The 26,871-nt window shown below is 33.7% G+C and overlaps 3 protein-coding genes and 1 long non-coding RNA gene across 5 annotated transcripts; 2 read left to right on the top strand and 2 right to left on the bottom strand.

Moving 5' to 3' along the window:
- Positions 1-639: 639 nt before the first annotated feature.
- On the top strand, positions 640-11,749 carry Khc (kinesin heavy chain). Its single transcript, XM_014237111.3, has 4 exons — positions 640-1,286; positions 8,541-9,000; positions 9,071-10,944; positions 11,019-11,749. Exons 1-4 carry the CDS (start codon positions 1,131-1,133, stop codon positions 11,460-11,462), a joined length of 2,934 nt encoding a protein of 977 aa, XP_014092586.2. The 5' UTR covers positions 640-1,130; the 3' UTR covers positions 11,463-11,749.
- Positions 11,750-17,016: 5,267 nt separating this feature from the next.
- csul (protein arginine N-methyltransferase 5) lies at positions 17,017-19,762 on the bottom strand. The gene is made up of 6 exons (XM_014237109.3): positions 19,206-19,762; positions 18,694-19,138; positions 18,468-18,633; positions 18,244-18,406; positions 17,640-18,187; positions 17,017-17,582 (listed from the first exon to the last, which is right to left on the bottom strand). Exons 1-6 carry the CDS (start codon positions 19,600-19,602, stop codon positions 17,427-17,429), a joined length of 1,875 nt encoding a protein of 624 aa, XP_014092584.2. The 5' UTR covers positions 19,603-19,762; the 3' UTR covers positions 17,017-17,426.
- A 393-nt stretch (positions 19,763-20,155) lies between these two features.
- Positions 20,156-24,013, top strand: fidipidine (coiled-coil domain-containing protein 93). Of its 2 annotated transcripts, XM_014237110.3 has the most exons (10): positions 20,157-20,373; positions 20,449-20,657; positions 20,742-20,871; positions 20,933-21,070; positions 21,137-21,283; positions 21,506-21,550; positions 21,629-21,939; positions 22,000-22,113; positions 22,897-23,099; positions 23,166-24,013. In XM_014237110.3, exons 1-10 carry the CDS (start codon positions 20,287-20,289, stop codon positions 23,540-23,542), a joined length of 1,761 nt encoding a protein of 586 aa, XP_014092585.2. In that variant the 5' UTR covers positions 20,157-20,286; the 3' UTR covers positions 23,543-24,013. The 2 variants fall into 2 exon arrangements, with proteins under 2 accessions (XP_069963977.1, XP_014092585.2); XM_070107876.1 differs by lacking the exon at positions 21,506-21,550 and having other exon boundaries at positions 20,156-20,373.
- A 1,967-nt stretch (positions 24,014-25,980) lies between these two features.
- On the bottom strand, positions 25,981-26,509 carry LOC118681005 (uncharacterized). Its single transcript, XR_004976636.2, has 3 exons — positions 26,304-26,509; positions 26,123-26,210; positions 25,981-26,066 (listed from the first exon to the last, which is right to left on the bottom strand). It is a non-coding gene; the product is annotated as an uncharacterized lncRNA (long non-coding RNA).
- Positions 26,510-26,871: the final 362 nt, after the last annotated feature.

The following is a 26,871-nucleotide window of genomic DNA, read 5'->3' on the forward strand; positions in this document are numbered from 1 at the left end:
TGTCATTTTTGACACAATTACAGTAACAGGGTGATTTGGTGTAAGCACTTTTAAAACTGTATTGATGGCCAAATATATTTGTTAAACATCTATGGTATATCGTTTCTAATATTATTTAAATACCTGAATAAAATTTATTATAATATTCATATGGTGCAAATTCCAATACATCATTATGTATACACATACATATATTTCGTAATGAAAATTATATATTTTAATAATATTCTTAACACATATTTCGTCCGGCAACTTTAAAAAAACCAGCTGATTTTATATGTGACCGTTATAGGAAAGAGATGACTGCTGCAATTTATTTAGAAGTTGTCAAAAGCGGGGAATAGGGAAATGCAAAAACCAAAGCCTTGCCACATTAACTGGAACATATGTAAAAATATGATAATTACATCAATTATTCTATCTTCCTAATAAGTTTACGGTCATAGAAAAACTTACTGCTGCACAATATAATTTGCGTACAAAAACATATTAATAGTACTGACATTGCTGGTAAATGTTGAAATACATTATGAATTAACTAATCTGTTAACACTTGTTTGCTGTCAATCGCGTTCATCTGCCTCTGTTGCCTATACCATGATGCGAGGTGTGTATTTGTCGTCTCGTATTGTACTGTTCGGTTCGGTTCGGTTTGACGAGCAAAGTGAAAATTTTTATATTTTTTAACAATTAAATAATTTGAAAATATTTCCATAAAACCTTGAATAAAGGGAGTCCTCTGCTATTTTTAATGCATTTTTTTTTTATTAAGAAAATCTAACGCGTCCATTCCGCTGTGTGATTGACGTGTGAAATTGCATGTGTCTGCGTCTCTGCTAAGCAAGCAGAAAACGTCGCAGTTGCAAAAGGAAAAAGTGAAGTAAAAAAAAATACATCATTAAAAGAAGAAAAATTTAAAAGTAGGAGGCAGGAGATAGCAAAAGTCAATAATTGTTAAATGCAGTAATAATTTTCACTTAAAAGTAGTATAAAATTAGAAGAAAGAAAGGCAGTGGAGCGGTGCTAATTGGAAGTGCAGTTACGAAGTCACCATTTTGAAATATTTGTGTTGGATTAACTTAATATATATATAGGATAACTGTTTGGTCAACACCGCTTTAGGCGTCAAAATGTCTGCTGAACGGGAGATACGGGAGATTCCAGCAGAGGACAGTATCAAAGTGGTATGTCGTTTTCGTCCACTGAATGACAGTGAAGAGAAGGCCGGCTCTAAATTCATCGTCAAATTCCCAAACAACACTGAAGAAAATTGCATTTCTATTGCGGTATGTAAATGTAACAAATTATTAACCATATGCAATATGGTTAAGTTCTAGTTAAGTTTTGTGTTTGCACGAAATAGTCAAATATAGCCACCACTCCGCCACACTCCCTGGTCGATGACGTCATTTTTACCCTATTCTACCCTAAAACAAATACATAACATAGGCAGGAGGTTTATTCTTGGGTGTTGCCACCCCACTTTTTGAAATTTCATAACAATGATGATGGTATTTGATTTCATTCGATAGTCATTTTGAAAATAATTGTAACAAATTGATTTTGATAAAAAAAGTAGTATATTTGTGTGCGGATACAAATTACAAATAACTGAAATTCTATATGATTTTTTAGTATTAGTTAAATTTATTAGAGTTTGTAAGATTGTAATTTTTGTGTACACATTTTCATTTTATTTTGAATAACAAAAAAGGTGCAGAAAATATCCAGCCGACTAAATTTTTTTTTATTACTTTGTTAATATACTACACAAGGCGAAACAGATCTAAATCATCTTATTGAATTTTGTTGTATAATAGCGTAATAAGAAATATAAAAAAATGTTTTCATGGTATTTTTTTTATATAAAATTCAAACCGGCTTTTGTTTCTCGCATTCTGCCTTAATATACCCAAAATATAAAATATTTTACCATAATTGCAAGTTAAATTTTAAATATATGAGTATTGAAAGAAAAAAAAAAAAATTGTGCAAATAGAAATCAAAACAAGTTTACAGCAATAGTCTTTCATAGAAACAACAACTTTCAGTCATAAACATTTATTTTACCAATCCGCAAGCACTATAATAGTCGACATTTTGACGTCGACCGAACAGCTGCTCTGTGAAAGAAAACAAAAACAATACGAAAATATTAAAGAAATAAATAAAAGGCGATTAACTAATACTCTAAAAGCGAATGAGAGCACCACGCTAGTAAGACAAAAGCCGAAAGAGATGTGGACAGCAAAATTTGGGGACAGATGTAAGACGGTAGACTGAGTTGCGTGAATCTAAACGATTCATACGCTGCTTACAGTCAGCGATACCGATGCTATGGTCTTCGTCGGCTACGACGCTATATTGTCGGCATTAGCGCCAACGCTACTATTTCAACCTCATACCACTTATTGTACCCATTGCGCCAAGTTACCCGCAACATGAACACAGTTTATGGCAAGTGAGTCATGCCCATACATTCAGGAGCGACGATGGTGACTGCACGCGGAATTTTCTTACATATACATACATACAGCCGGGTGGCATGGAATGGCGTGTTGGTAGCGTCAATGGCAACAGCAAATGGACAGCACAAGCTGCAAAAGTGCGCCACTGTAGGAGTAGAAAGATGTAATTATATACACATATGTATGTGTGATTGTGCTGGTGGATATGCATACATACATATTTACCAATTACATAGTAGCTATCGACAGTATATTGCGCCAAGCAAACATTTCGTGCGAATGAAGAACAAGTCGAAGTTGAATAATTTATTTAAACCTAGCAGTCATTTTTCTTGCAATATCTGTAACGGCGCTCCAGATGGGTTGACTTCAAGCACAAAAACATATGAGAGCATGCTCATGCTACTTGCGTTGGAGAACCTTTGTGTATGTTTTTTTTTGTTTTTTGTTTTTGGCACATACGTACAAATATGCACATACAAGTGTATGCATGTATTGGAACAAAAGACTGAAAAGTATTTATTAGGGTTACTTTTACATGCAGGTGAAAATTAGACAATAAATTTACGATATTTGCCAACGATTCTCTGAGGAGTGTTCGCATTGCATACTAAATGAAATGAGAAACAAGATGAGATTGAAAGTGTGGATAACGGCGGAATGGGACTCTCCACAAACTTCCATTAAAAAAACGTCTGATTAATTCAATGGCATATATTGTGCTGTATATTAACATTTCTCTACTTCTTCGAATAAAGAGAGTCTCTTTGACATAAATAGCTTTATATCCACTTTTTCCACTTCTCCCACTTATGCTCGAAAATCTTACCTTTTCGTAGTAGAACGAAAAAATATTACTGAAAGTCTATTATAAAACATTCAATCATTTTAACATGTTTGATTTTAGTTTACAAGGTAGCTTCACAAAATTTGGCATGGAGCATTCTCGAAAGCAACAATGCAATCTCCGAAGAAATTGTTCAAAATGGACCACTATAACAAAGCATACACTTGATATACAAACTGACCCAGCAAAATTAAGTTCTTATATCGAATCTCTTGTATTTGTAAAGGGTATTATAACTTCGGTGCAACCGTAGTTAACGTCTTTTCTTGTTTTTAAGTTAACATCAGTTGTATTTTCTTTGTTCGAATAGCAATTGCTTAACTTGCTATTGCCGAATCATATTTTAATATACAACTAATCACTTTCTTTTTCTCTTCTAAGCACATACATATTTTAGATTTAGCATTGCTCCCATTCACTCGTGTTGCATTCGAAAGTATTCCACACTTCCATGCGATTTATTACGCTGAAAAATGTGTATTGCGCCAAATGCGGTCTGGCCAAGCAACCGCGTTTCATGTTGGCGCACAGCAGCGCCACATGTCTTTCTTTTATATCTCGCTACAACAAAGGCCTCGTAGATTTACCAACATTTGTAGATATAGATATATACAAATATCAGTGTTTGCTTGAATGTTGGTTTGGCAAAATATAAGCGTCAAGCAGTCAACCATAAATCTACATACACACAATTAGACAACACGCTAATAAACTTTTACCCACAATATGATGCATGCTCATATGTATATACTTATACATATCTATATGGAACTCTTTCATATGCATCCACTAACAAGCGATTGCCAATTACGAAAATGGTAATTAACTCCAACGTCCATTACCAACTGACTGGAGTAGGTTCACTCGTCACTGACTGACGGTCGTCTATTTGGCTGACTGACTGACTGACTCTGACTCTGACTCTGACTGCTTGCAGTCTTCATTGTGTAGTTTACAAGACACACTTAACTTTTCAAATATTTTCGTATTTGTAAATACTTTTTAATAATTTCCTCATATTCGTTTTCTTTACAGTGTTTCTTCGTATTTTACTTTTTTTTTTTTTGGTTAATAAAAAAGTTTTTTATTTTTATTGTTATTTACCATTCAAACTATGCCAACATCTCCTTTTGCAATACTTTTGCTGATCTGCTGCGCTGTTTCTCTACTTTATGCCATCTTGAAACAAAAGTGCAACTTTACTGATGAACATACAAATATACATACATATGTACATATGTATAGCGCTTTTATGAATGATTTTAAAAATAGATTACTTGGCATTTTACATGAACACTCTGTGTGCTGCTTCCGTCATTATTTTTAAATTTCTTTGGGTATTTTCTCGCTTTGTTTTTTCTTTACACATTCACGTGTGTGTGCTTTCTTGGGAGTTTTCTTAACAACATAAAAACTTGACATCAATTTTCTGTCAAACGCCGGTGGCTTAAGTTTAAGTTTTTTCCCCTCTTAAGTAAACTCATAAAAGTGAGAAATATGTTGCTTTTGATTTTCTACATGGTCTTCTTGAAGTTATTAATTGCGCTTAAAATAAACTTAGATATGGTATCTTGTCGTTCTTCTAATTTTTAAAGTAGCATGACTAGGGGAAATAAATTTTTTTATTGTATACCACTTGGCTCAATGGGTAGATACCTTAATTTTAAAGCCATTGTAGTTCTAACTTTTTAGAGCTTCAATAAAACTTAGTTATACAAATATATATGTATATTTCTATTTTTTTGTATTTAAAAAGTTGTCATTGAGGTTAGGTAAAAGGCGGACAAAAAATGAGAAATTCGACACATCAACTGCTTCTAATAGGCTAGGCAATCTCTGAAAATATTTTGCAGATGTAAGCTTAAATATGTAAGTATATTCGGCCTGGATAAGTAGAAGCAAGGATTTTGTAGCCGAAAGATGCAGTCAAAACTTTTTGTTTGATGTTCTGGAGGCGAATATGTTCCTATGAATTGGCTGCAGCTCAAACTTTATGAACGTTTTGGTCTTAATGGCTTTATAATAACTTGAAGCTGTTCGTGAGGTCTTATCATAGCAAGTTTGGAGTTTCTCAGCTGAATTTTGCTGGTAACACTATTATAATTATTTTTAATAAATACTGCACACTGAAGTCTATCTATACTTTCTTGTAGACTTCACATTTTTCGCTTTCAATCTAATCTATATATTTATTTCTCCATTTAAAATGTTATCACTCAATTCATATACATATGAGCGTTGTCGAGGAAAAAATTAATGACCTAAACTACCCAGCGGTTGGAAAGTGCGAAAAAAGAGAACAGTTTTTTTCCATATTGCTTCGATGAGTGTATGCATGAGCAATTAAAAATATCTCGCACTTGTGCGCAAGCACGTACGGCATATGTACTCCATATAAATAAATAAATATATACAAATATGAATAATAATTATAACAATCATAGTCATATTAAAATGAAGCGAAAATCTCGAGCATACTTTCCATAATCTCACCACTCGCCTTCACATGCGCCAGTTGTTGAAGTTGTTAGTTGAATTAAAACATACTTTTGATTTTCATATTTTCATATGACAAATTTGGCTCATTTGCTTTATGCTTGCTTTTACTTGCAGTTTCATTGCTGTTTTAATAATTTTCGCTTTTATTTGTATTATGGACGTTGCTTATCGCGCTGTGCAATCCTTGAGTCGGCAATTTTTATATTTAAATAGAGTTGAATTATTTAAAGCGAAAAAATAAGAAGAAATTTAGATATAAAATTAAAGGGTCTCGAACCATTACTCACTGAACGGTTTAGTGAAATTGTTAAAATTTTTAGTATTATGTATATCTCAAAATATCTTTCCATGCTCGTCACTGTTTGCTTTCCAGTCGAAAGTAGCAACCTAGTTATAGCACACAGCAACAACAACAGAACAAGCAGAATTAGTAATTTTCCATGTGAGAGGTAGGCGTTGTTAAGGCACCGCCAATTTTTGACGAAATTAAAAAAAAAAACTTCAATATATTTTCCGTTTTGTCTTATATTTGAGATTCTTTCGTTCGATAGTTTTAGGCAAAAAAAAAAAAACTATTGAAAATCCCAACTCTGTAACCCCTAAAGCTATAGGGTCTACCAATTCTATCAATGTACTTTTTTACACAGTGTTCGTTACACTTGTTTTAATTATACCGATATTAGGTAGCGTGTGAAATTGTCACATAATTCCTTCAAACAAAAATATCTCCTGGATTCTTATATGCTTCTTATTCGCTGGTCGTCGTTAGTTGATTGGTGAGAGCATGACTTGGTATTTTTATACCTATATATATGATCTAATTTCACATTGAAAAAAAAAAAAACGAAACTCATTCTTGTGTGTGTACATTTTAGTCGTTTCAATATACAGAATAGATGAGTCAATCCGTAATGACTCGCACACAACATGTTCGTATAACAGGCCTCAAGGCGGAACGACCTTTTCAATTATTTATCAAATTAATTTTACTTAAACTAATTTGATTTTGTGTATGATAAATATCATTATTTACATGTGTGTCTGTCTGTATAGCAGAAAACGTCGAAACATTCCATAGGCATGTTATCACTTATTTGTTTTTAGTAATCAAGTAATTGTTTTATGCATTCGAGAATACATGTGGTTCATAATTATTGTTTAACATTTCCCCGGAAATAAGGTATCGCTTTACCTTCAACAATGTAGTAATGTTAAATAAAATAAAATAAGAAATCATTTCAAAATTTAAAACTGGGTTACAATACCATATTGTAAATTATGAGATTATTTGCACTTTTGAAAAAAAAAACAAATAATACAGGCCAAAAATTTTGTTTGGTTACCAGTTTTTAATTCTAAAATGCAATCACGATATGTAGTCCGGTGTTTATATCCCATTAAAACTATCGTAATTTCAACAGTTTTTAAGCTTTATGCATTTTCCAAAGCCGTTCAATCAGCTGATATTTTTGCTGTTGACTCGATCATCATTATATTGTTCTGTATTTAACTATAATTCATTTTGTTTTGTAATTCCATAAAAAACAAACATCACAATTATGTACGTTTGATTTACAGACTACACTTTATCTACGCCACTCTTTATTCGTGTAAGTTGTGTATTGATTTTTCTAATATCGCATCACATTTAATTTGCATTAAGTTTTATTATTTACTTTTTTTCTATGTACTTTATCTGTGGTGAAATTTCCTTTGGCAAGCAGCCAAAACAGTGTGTGTTCGAAATTCCGGTCTGCTTGCCAATCAACTAACGTTTAGCGCAACTAAAGTCTCTAACCCAAATTCGTTAGTTTTTTTGGTTGACTCCTATGGGTTGCGGAGGTTAACGCAACAACAGCGTGCACAAGCAATCAGGTACAAGTCGTTAGCGCATAAATAAATATATTATATAAATAACAGGAATACCTATAATTGTGCGATTGATTGATGGCAAATTCGTAGAGTTGCAGATATGTGTATATTTAATATAAAAGAACGTCAAAATTTTATTTTTAATGTAAGCATAATATAATACCGTTATGCAAATAAGTAATTCAACCATGCGTTATGCTTTAATGGTTGCATACTGAAATTAAAAACAAAAAATTAACTCAAAAAAACATCAGAATAATTATCCGAGTATCAACACACGCCCTTTCACTCTTTTGTCATGCTTAATATGGTAGTCGTACGAATTTTTATATCTTGAAAAGTAGGTCAGCAGGATGCATATGTTTACAACAAAAAAAAAACAGGAAAAAACGACAAAACAAACCATCGTGGCATGTGCACATCGGAATTTAATGGAACTTGGCAAACTTTTGATTTTATTTTTGTAGCTGAAATTTGTGCCGTGTTTGCCACCCACATGCATCCGTAGCGAGCGGCTGAATAGTAAACTGTTGATAGCAAATGGATGATTTCTTGTTGGGATACGTTGCTGGCTTAGCACTCGATAGTTCAAATGGGTTAAATGTGTGTGAATCGTTGCTATTCAATCCTTCCCAATCACTTTAAATTCAGAATACATAAAAACTTGTTTGAATTTTGACAGCGGTTTCTTTGTTTACTTTTGGTTTGACAGTTGATGGTAGTGTATTTGACAGTAATAAAACGACATAATTTAGAAAAAAATTAAACTTGAGTAGAATATCTCTTTAAATGCAAGTCAATATTATATTTATAAAAATAATTTTTCTTATCATTTTCATTTGTTTCACCCATAGGGCAAAGTATATTTGTTCGACAAAGTTTTCAAACCAAATGCATCCCAAGAGAAAGTGTACAATGAGGCCGCCAAGTCTATTGTCACAGATGTGCTGGCCGGTTATAACGGTACAATATTTGCCTACGGTCAAACATCGTCAGGTAAGACACACACCATGGAGGGTGTACTAGGTGATCCAGTGAAGCAAGGTATCATACCGCGTATCGTCAATGATATTTTCAATCACATCTACACAATGGAGATGAATCTCGAGTTTCACATTAAGGTCTCATACTACGAAATCTATATGGATAAGATACGAGATTTGCTTGATGTTTCCAAAGTTAACCTGAGCGTGCATGAAGATAAGAACCGTGTGCCGTACGTGAAGGGCGCTACAGAACGTTTTGTGTCGTCACCCGAGGATGTGTTCGAGGTAATTGAGGAGGGAAAATCGAATCGGCACATTGCTGTGACAAGTAAGTGCATAAAGTTTTGGTTTTTTGTTGGTATCGGTATTTGATATTTTTTACATTTTTCTCTATGCAGACATGAATGAACATTCGTCGCGTTCGCATTCAGTATTTTTGATAAATGTGAAACAAGAGAATTTGGAAAATCAAAAGAAACTTTCCGGCAAATTGTATTTGGTGGATTTGGCTGGTTCCGAGAAGGTTTCAAAAACCGGTGCTGAAGGTACGGTATTGGATGAAGCCAAAAACATTAACAAATCATTGTCTGCCTTGGGTAATGTGATCTCCGCACTGGCGGACGGCAATAAAACGCATATACCGTATCGAGACTCGAAGTTGACGCGTATCTTGCAGGAATCTTTGGGCGGTAATGCACGCACCACAATCGTAATTTGTTGTTCACCAGCTAGTTTTAATGAGGCTGAGACAAAATCAACATTAGACTTCGGTCGTCGGGCCAAGACCGTTAAGAATGTTGTATGTGTCAATGAGGAACTTACAGCCGAAGAGTGGAAGCGACGATATGAAAAGGAAAAAGAGAAGAATGCACGTCTCAAGGGTAAGATTGAGAAGCTGGAATTGGAGTTGGCACGTTGGCGCGCCGGTGAAACGGTTAATGCCGAAGAGCAGGTCAATGTGGATGATGTTATGGAAGCGAGCACACCCAACCTAGAGGTAGAGATACCGGCGACTACTGCTGGTCCAGTGCCCGCTACACCGGCGGCTGGCCTCATGGTTGGTTCAATTAGTAGCGATGAGCGCGCGCGTCTGGAAGCCGAACGTGAAGGTCTCTACCAACAGCTCGATGAGAAAGATGAAGAGATTAATCAACAGAGCCAGTATGTAGAGAATCTGAAGGATCAGATTTTGGAACAAGAAGAGCTCATTGCTAATGCGCGTCGTGAATATGAAGCGCTGCAATCCGAGATGGCACGCATTCAACAGGAGAACGAATCGGCCAAGGAAGAGGTTAAAGAGGTGCTGCAGGCACTTGAAGAATTGGCAGTTAATTATGATCAGAAATCGCAAGAAATCGACACCAAAAACAAAGATATCGACTCACTCAACGAGGAATTGCAACAAAAGCAAACGCTACTCAATTCGACAACATCGGAGCTGCAGCAGTTGAAGGATATGTCAACGCATCAAAAGAAACGCATTAACGAAATGCTGACAAATCTGTTGCGAGATCTAGCCGAAGTCGGTCAAGCGTTGGCTACTGGCGATTCTACTGTTGATATGAAAATGAACAGCGTGACCGGTGCTACCGATTCGACCAAGGTGGAGGAAGACTTCACCATGGCGCGCCTCTACATCAGCAAAATGAAGACCGAGGCGAAGAATATGGCACAGCGTTGTAGCAATATGGAAACGCAGCAAGTCGACTCGAACAAGAAGTTGTCCGAGTACGAAAAAGATTTGGGTGAATACCGTCTATTGATCTCGCAGCATGAGGCACGCATGAAGTCGCTGCAAGAATCAATGCGCGAGGCAGAAAACAAGAAGCGAGCTCTGGAGGAGCAAATCGATTCATTGCGCGAAGAATGCGCCAAACTGAAGGCAGCCGAGCATGTGTCCGCTGTGAATGCCGAAGAGAAACAAAAGGCGGAGGAACTGCGTTCCATGTTCGATTCGCAAATGGATGAGCTGCGTGAAGCGCACACCAAACAAGTGTCCGAATTGCGTGACGAGATATTGGCCAAGCAGCATGAGATGAGCGAAATGAAGGATGTATACCAGAAATTGATTTTGGCACACCAACAGATGACCGTCGACTATGAAAAATTGAAGCAGGAAGAAGCGGACAAGTCCAATAAGCTGCAGGATATCATACTCACCAATGAGCGTCGCGAGCAGGCACGCAAAGACTTAAAGGGTCTAGAAGATACCGTATCCAAGGAATTGCAAACGCTACATAACCTCAGAAAACTCTTCGTACAAGATTTACAGGTATGTGTGGTTGTTGTATTTTTAGAATAAATCGTACAGTATCAACACTTAATACTCCACACTACTTTCGTCAGGCACGCATCAAGAAGACCGTAATCAACGAAGACAACGAGGAAGACGGCTGCTCACTGGCACAAAAACAGAAAATCTCTTTCCTCGAAAACAATCTGGACCAGTTGACAAAGGTGCATAAGCAATTGGTGCGCGACAATGCCGATCTGCGCTGTGAATTGCCCAAGCTGGAGAAACGTCTGCGCACGACAATGGAACGCGTCAAGGCGTTAGAGTCAGCACTCAAGGAAGCGAAAGAAGGTGCGATGCGCGATCGTAAACGCTATCAATACGAAGTTGATCGCATTAAGGAGGCGGTGCGACAAAAGCATCTCGGACGCCGTGGTCCACAGGCACAAATCGCCAAACCCATACGCGCCGGTCAGGGCAACATTGCCATACGCGGTGGTGGTGGCGGCAGCGTACTGGGCGGTCAGTTGCCGCAAGCAAGTGCTGTTAACTCATAAAGCGAGCAATGTGTTGCATAGAATGCTATGACATAATTATTTTTTAATATAATACGTATGTTTAAAAAAACAAAAAGAAAAACAAATTTGCAATTTTCCAATGAATGATGCAAGCAAGCAAGCAAAAAAAAAAAATGGGGGCGAGTAGATGATGAGGGTGAAGAAAACGAAAGATCATAAATATTTGTGATGAAGCAGCTGGAGCACGATTATGTGAAAGTGGGTGAAATGAATAGAAGGTTTTAGAAATGTTGAAATGCATTGAAGGCGTGTCGTATTCTTAGCAAGTACATTATATGGGGAAGCATATAACAAATAATTTAATATTTCTATTTAGAAAAAAATAATTATTATTTATTTTACATGAAACACATAATTAATTGTAATATGAAAAAGGAAAACTAATGATATAAAATATAATTTCACAGAATACAAAAAATTTTAACGAAAAATACAAAAAAAAAACCAAAACTTTAAAAGCAAAAAAAATATATATATTTGTGCGTAATGTGTAGAATGTACGAAGAAATCTTTTGGTTGCTATAAGAAGGGTATAATTTTTATTACTATGATTTCTGGAAAATTTCGATACACTACTTGCCAGTTGGTTTTGTGCTGTGCAGTTTTTTTTATTTTTGTTGTGCTCATTTTTCAGCTCGATGCGGCAGTGGTGAATTTCACTTCATACATTTGGTGAAACATTGTCTGCGCACGGTTTTATTTAGAAATTATGGTCGTGAATAATTTTGATTGAATTAAATATTTAAATTTTTGTTTTGTGTTTGAGGAAAACCATATTCGTTCAGCAAAAGCATAATTTTGCCTGGCGCAAAATTCCAACAAATGTATTTTGCTGGTGCGTGCATGCAGTGCTGAGTTCAATTTGTGCCTTTGGATACTTGCTCAAATAAGGTATTATATTTTGGAAACATTACTTCATACTTGATTTATTAATTTTAAAATTTTGTGTTACGTTTTTTTTTTAATTATTAATACTATTATATTATTTACTATATTTTTTTTTTTCAAATAATTATATACACATACACATATATTTTTTAAATTTCTTTTAATTTTTATATATTTCAAACACTTTTTTAATTAATTTTTATTCTATTTTTTTTTGTTTTTTTTTTTTTTAATATTTGTTTATATATACATACATACATATATTATTTATTTATTATTTTTTTGTTTTGCTTTTTTTTTTGTATATATATTTTAAAAATAATTTTTTTTTTATTTTTAAATTTTCTTTTTGCAATTTTTTTTTTAATTTTGTATTTTTTTTATATTTTGTATTTATTTTGCTTTTTATTTTTTTTATTTATTTATTTTTATTTATTTTGTTTATTATTTTATTAATTTTTTATTTTTATATTTTATATACAATATTTTTTTTATATTTTTTTTAATGACTTTGTTTTTTTTTGTTCAATTTTTTATTTATTTTTATATACATACATATTCGTTTAATTTTTTTTATATTTTTTTAAATAATAATTTTTTTAAATAATAATTTTTTTAAATAATAATTTTTTTAAATAATAATTTTTTTAAATAATAATTTTTTTAAATAATAATTTTTTTAAATAATTTTTTTTATAATATTTTTTTATATATTATTTAATTTTTTTTTTTTTATATATTATTTATTTTTTTTTTTTTTTATATATTATTTAATTTTTTTTTTTTTTATATATTATTTAATTTTTTTTTTTTTTTATATATTATTTAATTTTTTTTTTTTTATATATTATAATTTTTATTTATTTATTTGGTTTTTGAATTACGTTTTTAATTAATGTATAATAATAGCAACTAAAAGTACCGACGTGTGGGTATCTCTCAAAACTCAATTCAATTGTTCAATCATAGCGATTTTATATAGTAAGAAGTCTAAGAAGAAAGTATATTTGGTTGCATAGCAATAAATATTTTAATTTTCCTATTTACTGTTTTAACTATGTGGCAATAAAACCAGTTCCGCTTAAATTTATTTCGCTTATGCTACAAAATAATTGCCTTCGCTTTTTTAAAAGAAACAATATTTAATTAGCTAATAATTGTAAACACTCGAAATGAATTTTTAACATGTAGAATGCTGCTTAATTATGTTTATTGGAGTTTGGTGACATATGTACTGCTTACCATAAAAACTTGATGATAATTCGATTTTTTCAACAAATATTAATTGGACTATTGTAAAGATTTTCAATAAAAATGCAACAATTTTCAAGTTGACTGAGCTGAAATTTTTGACACAACTAACAAAGTGTTTGCAGTAAAAAAGTTAAACAGTTATTATTGAAATTTCATGCTGTGTACATTTTAAAATTTTGCTATATCTTCTATTTATGTAATTTGATAATTGTAATGCCGTAAATAAACTGACTACTGTGAACACACTTATGATGAAAAACTCATTTATATAATTTTTGATATAAACAGATAATTAAAAAAAGGATAATAATGGAAACATTTTAAAAGGCTAACACTAACAAAATTTTCATTATATATAAATCATTTAAAAAACTAATGAAAATAGTAGTACTTCGAAATGAAAATATTTGACTAATAATAAAACATAAATTTGCAAAAAAAAATTATTAAATTGAAAAAAAAATACATAATTAAATAAAAAATTGGCGCGTCTACACGCTCTGCTTACGTAATTTCAAATTTTGCTTGTAATATATAATATTCGTAAGTTCAATAAGCAGATTTATAATACATTCAAACATATAAATAAATATAGTAGTTTGAAAATATAAAAAATTATTTATGCGAATTCAATAAAAAAAAAATTATGCCAGCAGCGTTTAGATGCGATGTGCTTTCAAAAAACTTTACTCAACGCCACGTTGTATTAATTGAATATTTATATATATATTAAAAAAAAAGTAGCGAAATATGGAGGCGCATATAGCACAGAGTAACCGGAACACCCGTTGCCTTGCCACTCGGGCGGCGTCGTGTTGTGCACAATGTTTTTTGCTATGCATAATTATAACAATAATAATTATGAAAGATAAATGATATAAATGTATATGAATTCATATATTTATATATGACCTACGTGTTTCTTAAAGCGAATTCATTAAAAGTTTGAAAAACTGGTATATAAATAATTTGCTTATTAAAACATTTAACACATACACACACTCACAAAGGCACACGCAGAAAATTGATTACAAAAAAAAAAACTATGAAAATTGAGATGAATAATCATTACAGAAATTAACGGCAAATGAAAAAAGAATGTCTAAATAGTAGTTATATAAAGACATACTATATATGTATTTACATATATAATATAAAAAGGTCTAACATAATAAAAAATTATTTAAAACAAACACTTGTTTTCATTAAAAAAACGTTTGTTGCTGTTGAAAATTCGCCCATCGAAGCCGTTAACTTCACTTGAGGAAACTAATCACACAAACACTGAGCTGCGTTAGAGACCTGCATTAATTGTAATTTATAGGTTAGGAGCGTAAATGTCGAAACAGTAGCTTTAGAAAACTGCTTTTCAAAATAAAGTAATCTTCTTCCCAAGCTCCTACCGTTAAAATGAAGAAACTAAAAATTGCTTGCAATTTTAAAAGGCGCCTCGAAGCATGCACTACAGGACTACACCACATTTGTAAATTACTCGTACATACCATGTACGTTGATAGTTGATTTATTAAACCTAGTAAGTGGCGAATCGAACACAACAGAGAATTCGAATATAATAATAAAAATTAAATAAGAAAGTGAGTTATTGTACCACTTAATGGATCATCTGCATATATACTTTATAATATCGTATTTAACTTGATTACTTTTTTATTGCTTTCGCCTGTAAACTTCTATAAGAATGATAAGTGGAGCATTTATAAATCGAAGACGACTACTTCTTGCTCATTCTGTTACAGCTACTTTGACTGTTTTTATAACCTTTAAGTATGCCTCGAAGTTTGTAACATCCAGAAGGAAACGTCTGAAACCCTCTAAGGTATAAATATATACGATCAGTGTGACGAACTGAGTCGATTTAGCCATGTCCATCTGTTCCTGTGTATGTGTGTCTATATGGTAATCGAGAATACAGAGCACGAAAAAATGCTTGAAAATCTGCTCTAAACCAATACCCGATTGCGTGTAGCTCTTCAACCAACCAACGACAATGTGTGTATTATGAATGACGAATTATCGCAACAAAATGCAATCGCTAATGAAGATATTTCAGTGGGCAATAGCCGTGTTCAGTTTCGTCAATATATTCATCGTCAAGATGGTACTCAAAATTTACAAAATGATGACAATTATCGATTAATTATTGTTCAAGCTGACATCCATCAGCCAGAGTCATATTTGCCCTCACATCTCGTTGAAAATACAGTACACGAACAATTTACTGATTATAGTGATAATGCAGTAATAAAAAAAACAAGAAAATTCCAAAAACATCAGCCGAGCGTTGTCGAGAATTTAGAATCCGAAATAAGGCTAAAATACAATATCAAATTGGAACTGAAGCTGCGACTAGTACTTTGCTGGACCATGAGACATCTATTGTGCGTAATAATTCATTCAATCAAGCAAGCACAGCAAACACACCTGCACAGAGAAGTCGAAAGTATAGAGCACAACGGAAATATTTGCAGAACGAGATTGCAACAATCAAAGCAAGGAAGGAGCTGTTGCGATCTATTATAATGAATGCGATACATTGAACATTATAAAATCCATTTCACATACAGTTAGTTTGACTGAAATTGGGTAGCTTGGGTAAAAGTAAAATATTAAATGAAAAGAAATTGTCATCGCAGCGATCAACATATCTCCTAACCAATAAAAAACAACTTGAGAATATCATGTATTCCATTCGTTGTTTATGTACACTCATGGCGGTGCTGATCCCATGGTGCGGGTGGTTGATGGTGATAATGGAAGCCTTGAGTGTCCTCTAGATGATCCACTTGGTTTCATCTCCCGCCCCCGCTCATATACCCCCTTAACTGGAAACACAAAACACACAATTAGTAGAAATTTTGAAAATTTCACTTTTTTGTTGATTGCCATTCACCTGTTCAACCTATATCTGAGATTGATGTCTCTAATTAACGTGCATCTGTGCGGCTACATGAATCAAATAGTTGTCGCCATCTTAGCTCACCCTGTTTAGGCGCTAAAGGCCACAAAAGGGTGACACGTTAAATTCCAAAGTGTTTTTTGGTCAATTGCCACGCCCCTATTGGTGCTAGGCGGTGCAATTTGTTTGGCCCATCTAGCTTATATACTCCGGCCGCTAGAGGTCGCAGAAGGGTGGAAAAACGCCATAATATCCGCTGTACCTTAACCTGCTCCGACTGAAGATAATCTACAAATCGAAGAAATAAATTAAATATTAAATTTGTATAGCACATCTTATTACGGCCACACTTAGGTGAAAACCCATATTTCGGGACCGACTCGACCGATTTCAACCAAATTCGGTATCGGTGCATCTTTGAGCCTAAAATGTTTAAAATCGGGTGAAAACTTCAAAAACAATTTAAAAGCATGATTTACAATTTCCCTTATAGCACTTTTTTTATTTTAACCTGTGAATGCTGTGTATGTATGCCTACACTGTCGAACGGTATATTTTCAAATAGTAAAAATTTATTGAACAATAGCCTAAAAGGATGCTATGCTTGGCATATATTTAAATACAATTTTTCATGAAAAACAAACTTTGATTAGTATAAAAGTAAATAGTATTTTTACAACTTTGCGTTTTAGTTTGAAAAAAAAAATGCTTTCGAATAAGAGCAGTATGCAAAACATAAACTGTAAAAAAAAATACAAACATTTCTGAGCGAGTACTAACTGTTAATTTTCAACAACTTAACATGTAAATTATAAATTTTTCAAATTATAGGTGTCAATATTTTTTGCTTAGATTACTTATTTAACAACCATCTACTTAGGTGTCTATGTACAGTAGATGGGGCACGAACGGCCGCCATGATTGTGTATATGTGTGCGAAAGGGTGAGGCCAAACACCATTCATACCAGATTTTCTGTTTTGTAACACAACGCCAAAAATGAATTTCAATCGTTTGGCCTTTCTTCACATCCATGGGTTCCTGCAATTTTTGCAAATAATTAGCATTAAATAAATATATAAATCAATAACAACTCACCGCGAAGGGGAAGTACATTGGAAACCATGAAAACATGCCAGGCGTATGTGTTTGCGGATTAATGCTCAGCTGAATATCCTTATAAAGTGTTGTGTCAAAGTAGCCCGCAATGCCCGTGAGCACACAATCTATTGTCACTTCAAAGCGTAAAGCTTTAAAGCGACTATTATCAATTGGTTTTTGCGGATTCGGATGCACAAATTCAAATAACGCTTGTGGTAAACCGATATTGAAAATATTTTTGAGTAACACTACAAAACCGCTTTCAGCATGTGTATGATAGGTGGCTTGCTTTTGACGGCCGTGTGTTTCGTGACGCAATACTTGGCGTACACCATTTAGCAGTTTCGAAGACATTATCGGATTTATAAATGAGGTAGATTTACAGGGAATGCTTATGCCATCGGCTTTTAGTAATTTTTGTGCACAATCTAAGCACTCTGGTGATAGTTCATTATCACCAAATGAGCCCAATAATTCGGATACTAAAATATCGGCTGGTTCGGGTGGCGAGAACTCACGCATATCCTTGGAGAAAATGTGCACATCTACGTACAACTAATAGCATGTAGTGTGCTTAATACACATTAATAACATTTTTTACCTTTATGGCTCCATAATTTTTTTGCTATGGCCGTAAGTGTGCGTATTGCATTGGGATTTTTCTCTATAATGTAGACGCGCACTTTACGTCCCGTATTTTCTGCTGCATTAAGTGCTGAGCGCACTAGTGGGCCGCGGCCTGCTCCCAACACCATAATAACCGTCTGTAGATGGTATTTATAATTAAACATAATTTGAGTTCTTTAATTCTTAGAAGCATATTACCAATTTGTGTTTCTTTTCCGAATCGGCAACGCGGTCAAGCAGCGCCTGCTCGATAGCATCTTGGTAAAGCTTATATTTAGCTGGATCTTTTTCGAATACCTCATATGTGTAGCAATCCAAATTGTCATATAAAGGTTGTAGTGGCTCTTCCAACACATCTTCGAAACTAATTAAATACATTTAGTTTATAGTTCGTTCAAATTATTTTTTTTTAGAAAAAACTTACGCTTGCAACTCGTGTGTATCAGCGTGTATTTCTTGAAAACGTAGCATGTACTCTGCGTATAGTTTCAGACTGTTATCATGAACATCGGACGAAATAATGACATTAATGCGTGCACGCATGAAATATGATAAAATCTCTTGCCACGCTTTTGGCAGCACGGGATAATTTTGACGATTGCAAATGAACATGGTTGAGGGCACTATAACTGCTTCGACTGGCTCTCCTAACCAGCGACGTACTACTTCTAAGGATGGTCGGTCGCTTTCGCTCAGTTCGAGCGCCACTTTTATTTTAGGATTGAAATCAGCCGCCCATCTAAAGTTGTTCCACCAATGCCATGTATCTTGTTCTCCAATGCGTTCCAACTCTTCATCATCAATATCACGTCGCCAGGTAGCCTGAGCTTCCATTGAATTATACAACGGCACTTGTACGAGCAGCAATCCTATGAATATCGAATATGCACAGCATATACATTTAGTTTTAGTGGTGCACAAAAATTAAGAACTTACCCTTCACATTGCTTGACGCAATGCGTGCCATATTAAGATTACGTTCAGATTTTAAACGCAGCATTGTATAACCACCATATTGTAAATGCTCCGCCCATGAAATATCACGCTTTAGCACTTCTTCAGCATTACGGCGCACAACCATGTCTTCAGCATCACAGTCTATGGTGTCTGAGAGTACATTTATTACTTTTCCATTCCAGTGATCCGAAGGGAATACTAAGTCTGGATATGTGAACTCTGCCTGTTTGTCACACATGGGCGTTTCCTGGTATTCGAATGGGATTTCGGTGGTGTTTATATGAGCCGCTATGACCGCATAACCATTTTGCTGCGCTTTCTCCAAAAGTTTTGGCAGACTTTCATTGCCTTCTTGTAGCAAGCAAATGTAAGGCATTGTTTCTCACTTTGTCTTTTGCACTTTATATTTTTACATCAATTTATTTAACATACACTGAGTTTTCTGTTTTTTTTTTTTTTGTTATATGTTTAAATAAGCACCCACGTTTTGCCGGCTAGACGCCACTCCATCCAAGAAAATTGCGGAAAATAACAACAATAAACATGTGGAATGAGTGAAAAATGAGAGGAAGACGTTAGAGTTGCTAACGCACTATAATTCTGTCCGAGAAAAAAACCCATCAAATTTGATATTTATTTCTTCAAAATTGAATGCTTTGAAAGATATTCTTTTTCATCGCACTTTTGAAATACTTTTTAACCATTTCATGACACACTTTTCGAATTTCGGATAAAAAAATTTAAATTGTAGTAATTTGAAGAAAGTATTAACTCGTTAATGATATATACCTGATATACGTCACGCGATTTTAGGCATTCATTAAAAAACAATTCTCTTATTAAATTCAACGTTTATATTTTCATTTAAAGTCGTACCCCTAAACAGCTGTTTCCCATATACCAACCACCGCACTGTCACAGCTGATTAGACTGACAGTTCAATTAGAAAACAATTTAGTTTTTACCAATCAGTCTGTTTTTGTAAAAGTTTGTTGATAAATTAGCTGGTGCTGATTAAAATTAAAGTTAGGGTACAAGTAATGAAAGTGGGCGTTTTACCATGGCGTCCAATCGTGATATATTCTCGAAACATTTGCCAAACGTGAAATTGGCCACACGTATTGATGCCGAAGGACGTGAAGTTCAGGTGAGTAATTAATTATTAATACCACTCAAGTGCCAATGGACAATAAAATTTTGGTCTCATATTTTCTACGCAAAGGTGGAGAGACGAGAAGATGTAGACGCTACAGCGAAGGAGCAAGAAACCTTTGATATGCTGGTGGCGGCTGGCTATTATCGGGCACGTATCAAAGGCTTATCGCCCTTTGATAAAGTGGTCGGTGGTATGACTTGGTGCATCGAATGCTGTGATTACGATGTTGATGTGGATTTATTGTTCCACGAAAACTTAACGATAGGCCAAAAAATGTAATGTTGTAGTATACAAACTTTTTGTTTTTGTTTATAATATTTGTATTTATATTTCGAATATTGTTCAATTTCGTTCCACAGCGTACTCGTTGAAAAAATAGTGTCTGTCTTGCCACAAATGAAGTGTCCTTTTCAGATAGAACCACATCAAATACAAGGACTCGAATTTCTTAGCATACATCCGGTTATACAATGGCTGGTTAAAAAATCAGTAAGCTTAATTATAATGAATATTACAGTTAATTAAAATTATTTATTGTCTTGATTTCTAGGTTGAAAATCGTGCCGAGCGTGCACAACGACTGAAAAAGTTTGCCATCGGGCAATTCCACAATCACTACCAATATAAAACGGATAAAGAGCAGCTAGCGAAGATACGAAATGCTTCAGCGCATATTAAGCGTATTCAAGTACTGTTTTCTAAAATATTATATACAGCTTTCATGTGGCTCATATTAAAACATCTCTCTCAATAGGAACTTTATAACCCTGTACGGGCGTATCAACGCAAAGATGCGGGGAATGAAGATGAAAAAACGCGCGTGCGTATGACTTTGCTAGAGTACGGTTGTGCGACTGCGGCGAGTACGAGTAATGAAAACCGTGCTGGTGCGACCGATGAGGTATATAACATTCGAAAATATGCTTTAAGTAACAAAAAAATGTCACTATTCATTATTGTGTCATACATATATACTACTTTGCAACTGCTACTTTGCTTAAACTGCTTTTTTAAATAAGATTTTTATTTTTTTTTTTGCATATTCAAACTTTTGACTGGTCGTGCATACTATCGTTGATTTTGCTTTTGTGTGTTGCGCATTTGTTAACTATTTATTTCGCAGTTCGATGTGCAGAAATTGCTAAAAAATCTTTCCTTAACAAAAGAGGTAAAAATAGAATAAAAAAAAATAATAATAATCATAAGATGAATAAAAAAATAACTGTCTTTCTTGCACCACTTCTAGCATATCACTTGCTCGCCAACACATCGACTTGATGCTAGCGAACGCAATGCAATGCATAGGCACTACACTGAACTACAACAGGAAATGGAAACGGATGCCAAACAATTATCGGAACACAGTCAAATTAAAATGCTTGAAGCTTCGAAAGTGGCATTAGAACGTAAAGTTCAAAGTAATCTCAAAGAGAATGAAGAAATTGAGGCGGAATTACAAAAGCAAAAGCAACAACTGCAACAATATGTGGAACAAAAACAACAATTGGAAGCTGAAATCGAACAGTATAAAGCAATTGAAGCGAAAGCGGATCCAGAGTGAGTGAAATAATAAAAAATGGTAATATCTCAGAGATAAAGTGATTTTGATAATTGCAGGCTTGTTACTAAAGTGCACGATATGCTGAAACAGCATGACCAATTAAAAAAGGAGGAGGCGGAATTCAAAGAGTTCTGTCGCCAAGATTTGGCCAATTTACAAAAGGAGATTGAGTAAGTTTTTCTAACGGTTTTTAGCGAAATGTGATTGTATTGTTATTTGAAGGTGCACTATAGAATATAAAAAAAAACTATATATATGTGTATACATATATACGAAAACTCTAGTAAGCTTCGGCAGGGTTACTCTTCGGTTTTAGTTTTATATTGAACCAAGGACTGCAAAATATTGTCTAAATTAAAGATATTAACAATATTCTCTTGAACGAGTTACCTTTGGTATATATTTCATAAAATTTCGTACAGTTTTACTCAATAAATGTCAACTCTAATCAAATTTGGAGATTTTTAGAACATATTTTGGCAGTTTTTAGTTAACGATTTAGGTTTGGAAACATTTAGCAGTATTTATAGTTGTTATATTATGCTAAGTGGCAACTCTATTTCCAAAATGGTTTCAACTCAAGATATCCAGAATAATTTTAACTTGTGTAGTATTTTTAGTTGTACTATTTTCTTTAGGTGGCAACTCTATAACAAAATCGGCTAGATTAAAGATTTCCATATTACTTTCCGTTATATACCTATATTGTATTATGTTTCCTCTCCTTTTTTCGAAAATGGCGCTTTCTTGATTCTCGAGAATCCCATTTAGACCCTAAAGAGCCGTTTGAGGTTGTGAATCCATAAAATATAACTGAAAACCTTTCTAAAAGATAACCTGTTTCTAAAAATTGAGATTTTAAAATTAGTATACTTTCAATCACTATATTTATAGAAGGGTAAAGATTTTAAAATCTCATTTATAAATACAAAATCTCGTCTATTTCAAATTAGCGAACTGGAAGCCTTCAATGCACAAACACCGGAGGAACAAGAAGCTGCCATCTCAAAGGAGAAAGCACAAATACAGGAATTGAAGCTGCAGATAGCTAAAAAGAATCGTAGCATTGTGGTCATGCAGCGACGTTTAGATGCCATACCCGATCGTACGGAGCTAACACAGTATCAGCGACGGTTTCATGAGCTACACAATGAAAGTAAGCGCTTAATAAAAGTGAACTATGTCGAATTATATCTAATCAATTATTTCTACTTTCTTGTAGTGAGTGCCAAACACATAGAGACGAAGCAATACTACACGCTCTTCAACACGCTGAACGACAAGAAACGTTATCTCGAAAAAGAACTCTCACTACTCAATTCCATATGCGAAGCATACAATGAGGGCATGACGAGTGTGCAGGGACGTGAAGAGTTCATCAAGCAGTTCGAAGCGATTGTGACTGGCGTGAAGCAAACCGAACAGAAGGTGCGTCAGAAGTACAACGAGGAATGTGCACGACGTGATGCGCTCAACGCGGAGCTACAAAGTCTACTCGAGTTGCAGCGTCAGTATGCGGCCGCTGTAAAACAGCTGACCAAGGAGTGCCAACGTTGCGAGCAATTGCAACAGCATTTGAAGTCAATTCGGCAAAAGTAGTTTAGTATATTTAGTGGTATATATGTATACAGTAGTATGTACAGTGCGTTATGTGTACACATTTAGCAATTGAGAGAGAGAGAGAGAGAGAAAGAGAGTGGTAGGAAGAGAGGCGTTTTTATGAACAAAGACAAGAAATATTATCGAATTGCTTTCGAAGATTTTAATGAAACGATTTTTTTTAGCTCAAAGTATGTACTCGCAGTCTGTTGTTTATATACATACCTTGTTTAAGCATACACATATATATTAGTGAAATTGTTTGTTTGCCAATTCCAATGCAAAAACGTCGTATTGTTATAAAAAAAAGTTTAGAAAGAGAAGTGAAACGAAATTTTAATTCCATTTTGCTACATACTCGTACATCAGAAACTGCTAATTTAGGAAAATTACTTAATTAATTTATAATTAAAGACGTTTTTAATAAAACGACTATTGTATAATTATTTAAAATACGCAAATAAATCTTTTATGAAATTTAACTATAAATAAATGTTGTTGTTATTGTTGTTGTTAGACTATGTTTGTGTGGAAAAGCGCTAGTTATTTGTTAGTCAATAAAAATTATCCTTTACGATCTAAGCTTGGACTTTGACTTCGACTAACTTTAGAGCGAGTCGATATAGCAAAAAATTCTTGTTGGATCTTCTTTTAGATCGTTAAATTTCCTACAAGAACAAATTTTCATTTTCACAATAAAATAAATTGTTCGAATTCACACAAAATAAGCAAATATACCTGTGTTATGGTATATGGGAAATCGTAAATCACAATGCGCCACCTGTTAATATTAATATTAAGTGCTCAAACTTTACTAGAACTTTTTTTTCGTAATTTCGAACAATAGCGCAAAACTTTTATTTTTTTCACTCAGTCACGTGTACATGTGAGATCAGTTTGAGTTTTTCCAATACGTTACGTCTAATTATATTTCTTTTATCAAGTATATGTATAACATGCAATTTTTTAATATTTTGCATTAATCAAATAAATCTACAAATTTGAAAAAGTAACATTCAAAAATTAAATTTTTTGCTCTACAAAAAGTTTTTAATAATTTTTTCCATAAAGCCACTCTCTTAAAAGTTATATATGTACTATAAGTATAACATTAAATGTACTGAGCATTTATACAAGTGATTTATACATTCTGTGTTGCTCATACGACATGGTGTACTGTATGTATGAAAAGCACCGCTACTTTTAAAACTAATTTATTTATATTATTTAACACATTTTCAAGCTTATTGAAGATGTGTGAGTGTATGAGTGCGTGTGTTTGTATAATATTGTACTGTGACTGTTTTGACGCTAAGCGAGTAGAAAATTCGTTTAAAGCGAAAGGAAGCCGAAAGTACTTCAAGCTACGTGCTGAAGCATACATATTTACTGTCAGATTAGATTTCGGCCGTGACGACGGAACCAGAGCCCTTCTTCCCAATAGACCCTCACTCGATAACAGAGGAGCTCAAACACGAGGAAAAGATAATAAGATATATATACTGGTATAGTAGTGACGGAATAAGACAATCGAAGCCAATAATAGACGGCTACAAGACCAGAAGATTTAAACATGATTTAAAAACAATACTTTATTTAGTAAAAAAAAAAAACTAAGAATACTAACAATATTTTTTACAGGACACTGCCGACTACGCAAACATTTTCACATAATAAGAATAAGCTCTGACGAAACTTATCGCTTCTGTAAGCTTAAATCGGAGACACAAGTGAAGGCTGACACATTTACGAGTCATGCAGTTGTATTAAATCAATTAGTCAATTGAGCTTACTAGAATTTCTAAAGGCTTTTGGATTGAACGTCAAAATGTATCCTCCTAAGCTATCTATCTAACTCTCTAATGGTAATAAATTAAAGTGGTAATGCCGTTTAGATGGAGATACCAGAAAATTATCATTAACTCGTCTCCAAACTTAGTAAAGCCAAAAGAAAGTTTTCATTAAACATTTTTTTTTTAATTTTCAAAGAGCAGACTTGGAGGTGCGCTATAATTCTTGGTTCACTTGGTGGAAAAATATGACTTTTGCGTTTGGATAAAAATATTAAAGTTTTGTGTTTGTTATTTTTTAAAGTTTTTATAAGATGAAAATTACTTGAATGAAGAATCTCAATGCCGTATTTACGTTGCGAGAGTTCGGAAGAGTTAATTATTATATCCTAAACAGGGTATATTAGGTTTGCAACGAAGTCTGTAACACCCAGCAGGAAACGTTTGAGACACTATAAAACACGAGTATATATAAATGATCAGCATGATGAGCTGAGTTAATTTAGTCATGTCAGTCTGTCTGTTCGTTTAACTGTCTGTATGTATGCAAATTAGTCCCTCAGTTTTTTAGATACCGATCTAAAATTTTGCATCTGTCCTTTTCCCAAAAAGAAGGTGCTCATTTGTCATTAAAATGAAAGAAAAAGCTAGAAAACAGCTAAAATATATAATTAAGGTAGAGATTTATGACAATATGTAGCAGGCAATAATTTATATTTACGATAAGGAAATACCTATAGAATAAACAAATTAATTTCTTATAAATAAAATGATGAAATATTATAATTACATTGTACACAGACTTCATTAGCCGAGTGCAGCTCTTCATAAAAATATATTAAAAATCGGATCAACCTTGGCAGCACAAATAAAGTCCTCTTCATTTGCCAATACATTGAAGAAAAAAAGTAAATATAGAAATATTAACCAATACAGTGGCCATTTGATAGTTGAAAATCAGAGCCACTTACCTCTGGTTAAATTTAAGAGCCAAACACAGTAATCCATAGCCATATCTTCTACTCCTTGGTCCTCGTCTATATTCCCATCCCATATGCGCGCCACAATCGTCGGTAGTGCTTGTAGTAAAAGCAAGAAGTAAGAGACGAACTTCAGCTTAGATAGGTCTCTGGCCATATTCACTTTTACGAGTTGTTCGTAACACTTTGCAACTTGTGAGCTTAGCTAATTATGCCAGCTAATGAATATGACTTCCGTTAGCGTGAAAATACAGATCAACTAAAATTGTAGTGTAGCTAATGCTTTGAAGTGGAACTATTTTTGTAATCAAGTTACTGAGTTTATATAATATAAGAATGGTTTTGCCCATTTACGATTGTGGAAACAGTTGGTTCGAATTTTAAAGAAAATATATTTTTTAAAGTTTTCATCAGTGCAAATTAAATCGCAAAGAAGACTATTGTTATTCACAAATTATTCCATCGAAGTTCGCAACTGTCTCTAGATTATGTATGGTATATGTATTCTGTGATTTGCAACATAAGTGCTTAATATACCATTGGGTTCCCAATTGCTACA

This window comes from Bactrocera oleae, chromosome 4, assembly GCF_042242935.1.
Source record: "Bactrocera oleae isolate idBacOlea1 chromosome 4, idBacOlea1, whole genome shotgun sequence".
Lineage (NCBI taxonomy): Eukaryota > Metazoa > Arthropoda > Insecta > Diptera > Tephritidae > Bactrocera > Bactrocera oleae.